Source organism: Cryptomeria japonica, chromosome 11 (genome assembly GCF_030272615.1).
Source record: "Cryptomeria japonica chromosome 11, Sugi_1.0, whole genome shotgun sequence".
Classification (NCBI taxonomy): domain Eukaryota; kingdom Viridiplantae; phylum Streptophyta; class Pinopsida; order Cupressales; family Cupressaceae; genus Cryptomeria; species Cryptomeria japonica.
This window is the reverse complement of record NC_081415.1, coordinates 705533221-705544220: the sequence shown is the minus strand read 5'-3', so window position 1 is coordinate 705544220 and position 11000 is coordinate 705533221. Positions and strand designations below refer to the sequence as shown.

General features: G+C 33.9%; 1 protein-coding gene across 1 annotated transcript; it reads left to right on the top strand.

The window, feature by feature from the left end:
• Nucleotides 1-2095: 2095 nt before the first annotated feature.
• LOC131067130 (CEN-like protein 1) lies at nucleotides 2096-3777 on the top strand. Its single transcript, XM_058002062.2, has 4 exons — nucleotides 2096-2347; nucleotides 2452-2513; nucleotides 2608-2648; nucleotides 3489-3777. The coding sequence occupies exons 1-4, from the start codon at nucleotides 2147-2149 to the stop codon at nucleotides 3704-3706; spliced, it is 522 nt and encodes a 173-aa protein (XP_057858045.1). The 5' UTR covers nucleotides 2096-2146; the 3' UTR covers nucleotides 3707-3777.
• Nucleotides 3778-11000: the final 7223 nt, after the last annotated feature.

Below are 11000 nucleotides of genomic sequence, written 5' to 3'. Positions count from 1 at the left end.
TGAAAACTCAATTCAAACATTTAAAATTCAACTTAAAAATTTCCCACCCTTTTTAACTAGCCATTTTGAGCCATCCTGAAACAATTTTTGTGTTACCTATTGAAATATACTTTAATGTTTAAATAGTTTTAGTATAAAATTAATACATATGATGGCCAAACAAATGCGTTTCATTTTAGGAAAAAATAGATTTGGAGCTTAACAACACCTTTGCATTAGAACCATTTAGCTCATCTATGTATTGATGCATGTTGCCTTTGAATACTCTCTCTTAAGGCGGTTCTAAATATTGCCTTAAGACACATGTATAAATAAAGAGGATGAATCAAACAATTTTTTGTTCATTCTTTTTTCAAACATTTTCGTGAGATATAGTTTAGAACCTTAATACTCAAGTTTAATCTTGAGAGTCTCAAGATTGAATTGCATTTATTTCATTCTATTTCGAATTTGCCATAATCATCACATTATGAGTACTAAATTTCTATATAATAATAATTAATTGTACATAATGTCAACATAGACAATTCATTCTTATTCCCAAAACTAAATATACTAATGCGTTATAATTATATTTTAACAATATTATTCACTTTATTGACTCAACTTCTTGAAAAAAATTTAAATTAATTATGCTTAAATTATCTACATTTATTTAATTAATCTATACTATAAAAGTAAAGCATTCATTTCTTGACAATCCTAACAGGGAAATATCTGAGATTATTTAATGTTATAAATATTAAATAAATATAAAAATGAAAAATATATGCTATTTATTAGTATTAAAAAACTAATGTTCTACACGTTATTCCACGTACAATTAAAATTGACATACACTTCTAATGATACTATAATTCAAGTTTCATGGAGAATAATTTGGAAACTTTATTTTTTTTTCAAGTATTGAATGATCGATGACCAACATGCTGTTCTCCATTTAAACCAATCATCAATATGCTCTTCCTCGATATAGAAAAGCCAGAACAGAGAAAACAATAAAACATGTAAATGGATTTCTCTTTCATCCAGACAGAACACCTTTAGATACTATTTAATTATAAGGCATTTGTAAAAGGGAATAATAATGATGTGTCGAAAAACCAACTCCAACAATTTCCACACTCTGAATTCAACTCAGCAAATCCGGATGACTGGTGGAATAAAGTTGTTACAATCGTTCGATCTAATCACTTCACGTGCTTCCGGGAGCCCACTTTAAAAGCTCTACTCTGTTACATTTGCTGTTAATACATAAAATAATCCTTGATTCAACATTGGTTTAAAATTTGACTGTGAGAAGTTCATGTTGGTGAGTTCATCTTTTCAAAATTTTAATTAACTTGGTGTATTCACCGTGTTGTGGATTTGGATTTATGTGTTTATGTTAAAGATGAGGTTTCATTTGTTTCGGATTAGGCTAAGAATTCTATTGAATTTCTACAGTCCATGTTAAAATTATTAAGTATTGTTTCTCGATTCAATTGTGTGAGAATCTTGTGCATCTACATGTTCTGTGACCCATCATTAAAATGAAAAAGAGAGCTGATCCATCATCTGTGATAAAAATTCTCAGTTATGAATCAGTGTATTTTCGAACATTAAGCCAGCCTTAAACCACACACACTAAACAACATATTAAATCTAGAGAATGTTAGTCAATTCTGAATGTTTAACACTTTTAAGCCTAGGTATTCTTATAGTGACCACACACCTTAAGCAACATATTAGGTCTAGAAAATATCAGTCAACTCTGAATGTGTAACACTTTTAAATCTAAAAATGTAAGCTTAATATGTGTGATTTACGCCATTCTAATTGAAAATTTATGTACTTGTGAATTTGAACTATTCCCACTAATACTGTATGTTTATATGCTAAGGGGTGAGGTCCCATCTTTATAATTTCACCTGACTTGACTTGAGGGAGACTAAAATCTCTCAGTCAAATAAATAAATCCCTGTCTGTTGAGAAGCCAGCGGAGCTCTGCATTCTTTTCTAAAGATGACGTCTTTCATTTATTCTCGCCGGGCATATAAATAGATGGTACGTAGCTCAGATACCACATAGCCAATCCAAGAGTATTCATCTCACTTGTTTGGTTGCTCTACTCTGTGTATTGTAAAGAAAGAGTTTGAAGTTAATCATGTCGAGATCAATAAAACCATTGAAACTATCTGGAGTGATTGGAGATGTTCTGGACTTGTTTACTCCAACGATAAAGATGAATGTGTTGTATGAGAGAAACATAGAGGTCAACAATGGCTTCGAGCTCCTGCCTTCCACTCTCGTTTCCCCACCTCAAGTTGATGTTCTTGATGGCAATCAGCGCACTTATTTCACCTTGGTTAGAATGATTTCAAATTTTCTGCAACTTTTGTAACTTTCTGTGTTTTATGTTCTTGGAATTGTCACTGATTGGGTGTTTAATGTCAATTGCTGTATGCACAGATCATGACTGACCCAGATGCCCCTAGTCCCAGCGACCCTGTTGGACGCGAGTATCTCCACTGGTATGCTCACATAATCATGGAGCCTGCTATACAATGAATACATTTTGTATTACACATAAACTGAGGGAATATATGGTGTGTTCAAAATTTGCAGGATAGTGACTGACATCCCCGGGACACTCTCCAATTCTTCTGGTAAGCATCCAATGCTTTCATGTTTCGCTCTCTTAGACCAAATTTGGATTTCTGTATGTTTTTTTACTAAAAATAGTAAATTTATATGTTTAGTTTATTCCATATCTTCATGTACCTGTTCTCGCTATTTCAAACCAAATTTGGATTTCTGTATGTTTTTACTAAAACTAGTAAAGATCTATATGTTTGGTTTATTCCATATTTTCATGTAGCTGTTGTTTCAAGTTATGTTCTATTGTTTCAATTTGAGCTAAAACTAGTAAAGATCTATATGTTAAGTTTATTCCATATTTTCATGTAGCTGTTGTTTCAAGTTATGTTCTATTGTTTCAATTTGAGCAGTTGGAGTGTTTTTATGTAAATTTTTAATCATGAGAAAAGTATAATTAGATATGGTTTTCTATTTTAGTGGAGCAGCTACTGTTTAGAAATTAAAAATAAACCCAAACAGTGACTATATATCCACAAAAATGTCACTTGATTCTACAAATTTCTTTTCTTCTTCCTAACATTTGTCTTCAATTTTTCCTTCCAAATTTTACTTGAATTGGATAACTGCAAAACTTATTGAAAAAAGTGAAAAGTAACTGTCAACCAAAATAAGCTAAACAGTCACATAAGATCCTGTCCTTGATTAAATAATTACTTACCAAAATAAATTACACAGCCACATGAAATCTTACCCTTAATATATGATTTACATTTACATTTACAACAACTTGCTAATTGTTTATGTGGGTAATGATTGTGTGGTAATCATATGGGGACTAGTTCACTACTCTCAAAAGAAGCATTCATTAAGCACAATATACTGACTATTTCAGTCTTGTTTACATACAGGTCGAGAAATAGTGAGCTATGAGAATCCAAGGCCAATGGTTGGGATCCATCGTTATGTGTTGGCATTGTTTGAGCAAAATGGGAAGGGAACAGTTGATCCTCCTCCATCTCGCCACCATTTCAACACCAGGGAATTTGCAGACAGTAATGAACTGGGATTGCCCGTTGCTGCTGTCTACTTCAATGCCCAAAGAGAGACTGCAGCTCGAAGGCGTTGAAATCTTATCTTCAATCTCTGCTATCTTATTTCACTTCCTTTCTGTGCATTCTCTTCTTGTGCAGGTTGAGATTGTGGGTTTTTCCTTCCCTTGTCTCATGAATCAATAAAGGCTTTCTAAATTTCTTTTCTTTGTTAGTGCTTCCATAGAAAATGAATTGTCACGTGAATAGCAGTGGAAGAAAAATTCTGATTCGGCCACTAAAAGAGAAAAGCAAGGGAGAGAAGGGGAGGATGATTTAAACCTTGAGGTACTTGGTATTTGCTATATAAATTTCCTCCAAATCCTAATCATTTCACTAACAAAACGACATTAATAAACTGATTGGTTCCACCGAATCTATATCGTTCATACACTAGTCATTCACGCATTTACCCACTTTTGATTGTCTTTCAAAGGTTCACCATTAGATACTATGATCTTGCTGGGCCCCTTCAAAGCTAAATACAGAGCTTATTAACAAGGGCTCCGTTGCAGTTGTAGTCTCTATTTAAAAAGTTGCCGATAGAAAGAATACAAAGAATATTTGTTAAAAAGTTCAAAGACTATTAGGGATAATAAAGAGATGTATTGGTTAAAAAGTTATTTATAAGTATCAGTAGGAAGAACGCAAAGAATATTTAATCCATCAAAATGATAAATTCAATTTCAAAAGATGCATAAAATTGTTTTCTGGTTTGGCTTGGTGATCTAGTCTCTTAGTAGGAGGAAGGAGAAATTGAAAAAGATCCTGAAGATGGTTGGTCTGTGTTGGACCCGACTCCTGGTCCCCCTGATGTATGGAAAAAAAGATGATCCTGATCTTCCTCCCTCAACTGCCACTGCTTTGACTGCCTGAAGAAGTTTTTTGATGAATAGCTTCTTTTTTTGTGACCTATTCATAAAAAACATACCAAAATAATGAACTCTTTAGTGCTACATGAAAAAAATATGCTAATATAAATGAAGGACCTCAAATGTATATAACTAATTTTGCATCTGATACAACTAAAGAAAAAGTGGAAGATACATAATTGGTAAAACACTGTAACATTACTGAGGTGATTGATTGCCATTTGACGAAAGACGTTAACAATGAAACTATGGGAATAGTAAAGCACGCCGTCTGTGCTAGGGAATTTAGTGTTTGTTGACTAGTCTTGTATATTAGTAATGTAATTTCAGTTTAGTGATATAATTTTCTTTGCCTTGCCTTCACTAAATACTAGATAGTATGTAAGGAATTCATATGAATTGGGAAGTTACAATATAAAAAAATTATTATGTTATTGAATACACAATTTTCATTAATATTATCTTTAATATATCATTTAAAATAAAATCACGAGTAAATATTGGTGATGTATTCTTTTTTTTTTTTGAGCATTCAAGATTTTTGAGGAACAAACTAAGCAATAGAAGAATGCTATTAATTATAAACATTCAAAAAGAATCACACCTAAATTATTAAGGTTCTCAACTGATCCATTTGTAAAAAAATTGTTTGATATTTCCATGTGTACACTTGATTTTCTTCCCTTGGGAAATAGTATAAGCTCCATGTGTTGTTATCGATCAAAGATTCGTACTCTTCCTCCATGGCTAAATCCCATTTACATATAGTTGATTCTTTATGAAACGATTGTGGATCTAATGTAGTTGTATTTTTTGAATATGGAATATACATGCATTGTGACCAAGTCTTTCAAGTGTTGGAAGGATACCCAATAAGAGTGCCTTCATAGTATAGAGTCCATCAAGCACACCAAGATATCAAATAAGGGGATTAAGCAGTAGATTCATCAACCTCAAAATGTGTATTCAATGATGGGGGAAGTGAATCCTCATGACCAACCCTACAAGAAGAATAAACTATAGGAAATGCCTGTATATCACTATCATCTAGATGTATTGTGAAGGAAGAGCGTGAGAGGACATGAGAGGAGAGATTTTATCAAAATGTGCACTTCACTCATTGAAGATCTCATGTATGGTTAGACCTTAGATTTGATATCTTTTCACACCATCAAGCTACCTAACAAAGATGTAGGTCAACTTTAATGTTCCAAATCCTTATTTTTCTTGAGAGGAATGTGTTCCCATACAATAGGGCTATAAAAGTTAAATGCCACATAATAGGTTTCTTGTTGCCTAGAGCTTCAAACCAAGTAATTGTATTTGATTTCTTATAATAAACCCTATTCTATATACATGAGTGTGTACCAAAATATGTGTCAATCACATAAAAATTCTAAACACAGCAATGAGACTAAATTGAAAACAAATTTAAGAGAAAGGAATTCAAACTCAACCTTCTTGTGAATGTCCCATTGTCCTCTATCTCCGAGGATTTATCAAGCCATATTAGCTCTCAGATTTATGCACTTGTGGCTTTCAAAATGACAACCTAGAGAACGAGATTGAATGCAAATGCAAGAAATTCTTCCTATAATGTATGATATTAATCTGGATGACATGCAATTTGATTTGCATTATGCTAGAATGCTTCCTTCATCTATGCTAGATGATAAAACTATGCTATGCTATGCTATGCAAAATGCTCAAAGATTGCTTGCTAAATACTAAAATGTTGGAATGCTAAATGCTCTCTACTCTTATTAGCTGCTTTTAGACCTTGATTTGTGCAAATGAGAGTTTATTTATAGATTTTTCAAGGCTCATGTCCTAGGTGGAAAAGATGGACGATCAAGATTCGATTTGAGAAGATGAAGGGTTGGAGATGGAGAAGTTGGAGAGAAAAGTGGATCATGTTTCCTTAAGAAAAACCAAGTGCTATGTGGAGGATGAAGAGGAAAAGGGAATGCAAAGTGTCCTCTCAATTGGTTGCAATACCATGTGTCTCTTTAGTTTGTTGAAGATATTTGTGCAAAGAATATTTAATTATATGAGACATATGTTGATGTAGCATGATAAGGTGAGTTGGTAAATGACGTGGAAATGATTCCAAGATATGAAGAATAAATGTCATCAATCATATAAATAAATAGCATAGAGGAATCTATCTATAATTTATCTATAGATAGAGGAATTAGAAATTAATTAAATAGCATGTATTTAATTAATTTTCTCAAACTAGTTTTAGGTTTATACATTTTACCCCTCTTTGAGACGATGTGTTTTTGATATGTTTCAATAAACAATTCGATATGGATACCTTGGATGAAAATTCAATTTTTGGTTGTAGATGGATGCCCCCTTGGGAGATCAATTTAATTTTTTTATTTTTTATTTTTTAAATAATGCATGGTAAACTTTTTAATGTGATTGGCGACGCTGGCTTGACATGCCCTCCGGCTACACATGAAACACTTTTGACCCAGAGCTATGAACTGGTGAGGCCACAACCGAGGGACCTCATCCCCACACTTCAGTTGTTCAAACCCATGAGCACAACGACCTAGCGAAGACACAAGGCCTGTGAGCACAATGGCCCAACAGGGGTTTGAACCTTGGTGGTCACTTCACCAACAAAGTGTTTTAACCGTGACACTACATGTCTGAAGACTTTTTTTGGGGGGTTTTTGATTTGTTTTGAAATTTTAATTTTTTTATTTTTTTTTGCTTTTGCTTTGAAATTGATCTCCTGATAAAATGATTTGATTATCAATGTCAATTTGATTACATAGTCAGTATAACATGCCCCACACATCCACCATGTTGGCACAATCCTCTCACTTCCATATTAACTATATAAGGCACTAGGGTTAGCTTTTCCACTCATTTGCACATTTGGATTTTAGTGGTTTGAGCTTTGGAGACAAAAGGAGTGTGAAAAAAGATGGTGCCACCTTACCACAAACATCAATTCGAGCAAATTCATCGATTCGAGCGACCAATCGATTATGGACCTCTGGTGAGTGAATTTTCTGACCTCTTGTCATTTGAATTTGCAATTTTTTTGGTTTTTTCTTTGTTTTGGCGCTTTTGGCTCTTTTTGAGAATTTGATTAGTCTTTTGGCACGTTTGATTATTCTTTTGGCACTTTTGATTTCTCTTATTATGCATTTGATGAATTTTATTGCGATTTTGGTGGATGTTTTAAAGCATTTAATGGTTGTTTTAGGACTTTTGAAAGTTGTTTTAGCATTTTTCAGAAATGTTTTGGCACTTTTGATGGATATTTTAGTTCTTTTGATCTCTATTTTGGTGCTTTTTATCATTGTTTTGGGGGTTTTTAAAAGAGTGTTATTTTTTTGGTTTTGTAGATCAAATTATCAATTTCCTGATTGCATTGATGATTTCACATGATTTACAGATTGATTGAGTTTAATTGACCTCATTGTTGATGAGCATCAATGATATAAATAAAAGATTGATGATTGATTAGGATTGATCGTTTAAGTGACCTCATGATTGATGAGTGTCACTAATAGGTGCTCAAAGAGATTGATTAAAATCTCAAGTGAGATGATAGGATAATTGATTGATGAGCATTAATAATAGGTTCTCGAAGAGATTGATTAAATTCTCAAAGGCGCTGATAGGATAATTGATTGATTGATGAGATTGATTGATAGATAATTGATATTTTGTTGATATTCACGTTGTGGGAGGATCTAGATGTCTTGATGTCTCGGGAGTGAATCCCGAAGACATTTTTGATGAGACCAAGCTTGACTAACATAGATGAAGCTATGATTGCATCCTATGGGTTATCGGACATTTTGTATATGCCCGAGAGTAGGAAGAACAGAGGATTGGTGACTACTTTAGCTGAGAGGTGGCATAGTGACCACAACACTTTCCACTTGCCTACTAGAGAGATGACTATCACACCAAAGTATGTGTATAGGATTCTTCACATCCCCTTCACTAGAGAGTTGGTTGAGTATGATCATCATGAGATGGGATGTGTAGATTGTTAGCAGCAACCAAGAAGGAAAACTGAGAGGGGGGGTGAATCAGTTTTCATGGGATTATAAAATTTAAGCACAATCTCAGGTCTTAACAACAACAACAACAACAATAAAGATAAGAACAATGATACCACAACACATAACACCAATATTTTGACATGGAAAACCTAGTTAAGGGAGAAAACCATGGTGGGAACCTAGCCACAACAAGATTATACTCTGCAATAGTATGTGTAAATATTACAATGGGGAATGCACATGCATTCAAGCACACTTCCTAGAGCTCACTGCTGAAAATAAGATGACCTAGAAGGCTACAACCCTAAGGGAGGTTTTCACTACCTTACAGTAATGATCAGACTACAATCCGGATTACATGAACTGCAAATATAGCATCTCCTTATGCCTAATGATAGTTATGGTTAAGCATATTTGTCTTTCCTACAACAATCTCTTCTCAATGCACCACACTGAAGGATAAATTCTCTTAAGCACCACATACACCACTCTCTAATAAAGCAGACATAACACTGATACCTAGTTTACATGACTATACCACCTATTTATACAATTCATCAACCTTGACTACAAGGTCGGCCAAACCCTCAAACCTCAATTACAAAATTACATCTCACAATACATAAATAAACCACTGGACCAATATAATGACATTTATGACATAGCATGGACATAAATCAAATCTCCAAATATGCATCACCACCAAAAATCTCACCAAGATCAACCGCAACATGCTACACCATTAAGAATACCGTATAACATGAAGAAAATCACCGAAACAACAAAATCACCAAGAATATGCACAAAGAATCAATGCGAACCACCAAGGCAAATAGGACATGATCAGGATACACCAACAAGCACATAAGAACCATCCGCAATAGTTGCACAACCACTTATTAAAATCTTCATAGATCGACACGCTAGCTCATAAGAATACTCAACAACAACAATTTAGAATAGAAAGATAACTTGCGGGGCACAAAATCACGAACCATCTGAAATAAAGATACACATGAACATCCACAACATTATCCCAAATTTGCAGCCAAGATATGATCTTCTCGAAGCTCACTAGATCAAATACCAAAGTCTGCCAACCACTGCACAAAAAGACTAAACTATAAACAAGATCAAATAATATGATCAAGCAATCTCCCGAATCACTGAAACGGATAACGAATAAAGTATTCCAAAATCCCAAATAGATAAACCATCCATATCATCTCAATGCAATCACCAGAATACCAAACAACTCTTCTACAACACTGGAATATGTTGACATTAATGACAATAACATATCCTAGTAGCAGTAGCAATATCCAAAAATCTCCCCCTTTGGTATTGATGGCAACATATGAATGTGAAAAAAAATCAATGCAAAGGAATGAATCATCACCAGAAAAAATCCCCCTAAGATCATGCACACAAAGCTCCAAAGATAAAGGAGTTTTTCACATGATTCTCTCAGCCTTTGACAACAATGCCAAAGACATAATACAAATTATGCTCACTCTTTCCCAAAACTCATATTCTAAGAAGGAAAATATCCCCCTTAGGATAAACCCACAACTGAAAATTTGAACCACACACTAACTACTCCAGCTGAGTAGCAGCACAAACTCATCAACCCGGACAAAGAGATAAGGCTCTGAAATCCATAGTATTGATGCAATCATTGGCAATTGACACTCATCCAGTGACTTCAAATGATTTTCAATAGTTTCATATTTGTTTAGGGTTGTTATTAATGGAAAATATTCTTGGTAATTTGATTTGGCAATCATGATTCATCTTATCTAGAAGATGAAGGTAACTGGTAGGTAGTTAACCGATAAAATAGGGTATTTCAGTAATTTTTTATTTAGAATGATTTCCGATGATTACGACATTTTTGGTGATTGTTTTTGTGATCTCAGTGATTGGGAAGACCCTTTGAAAATGTGTGATTATAATATTTTGGTCCAGTGCTATGTTTTGTTCAAGGTTGAAGCCGACTTGAAGCTACACTCTACACCTCTTGAAGCTGACTTGAAGGAGATTGCTTTTGTGGTAAGACCAGATATATAAGATCGATTTGGTGATTGATTTTTGGTGTGTTAGAGTTATGGTTATCCATTTTGGTGCAATTGAGCATAGTTTCACATGTGCACATTTCTTTCAGACCAACCGATAGCTGACTGAGATAGAAACAGAGTATTCAGCTAAGAAAAGACACTCAGAGATTTAGTGCTTAACCAGAACTCATTCTTGCATAGCCAGATGCTAATTGAGAGTTCATTTCATTGTACTTTCTCATTATAATCAAATCGTAAGTAAGTGAGACATCCCTAAAGGTTTTATCCTTCTGAGCAATTGTAATTGAGCAATGCGCTCTAGGCAATGAGCCTGAATGCAAGTGCATTCCCCATCTATGTAAT

Bases quoted from the DNA above. Each gene is read 5' to 3' on its own strand.
- LOC131067130 (XM_058002062.2), top strand. From the start codon at position 2,147: ATGTCGAGATCAATAAAACCATTGAAACTATCTGGAGTGATTGGAGAT. The intron at 2,514-2,607 runs GTATGCTCACAT...CAAAATTTGCAG, and splicing joins GGACGCGAGTATCTCCACTG to GATAGTGACTGACATCCCCG. The intron at 2,649-3,488 runs GTAAGCATCCAA...GTTTACATACAG, and splicing joins GACACTCTCCAATTCTTCTG to GTCGAGAAATAGTGAGCTAT.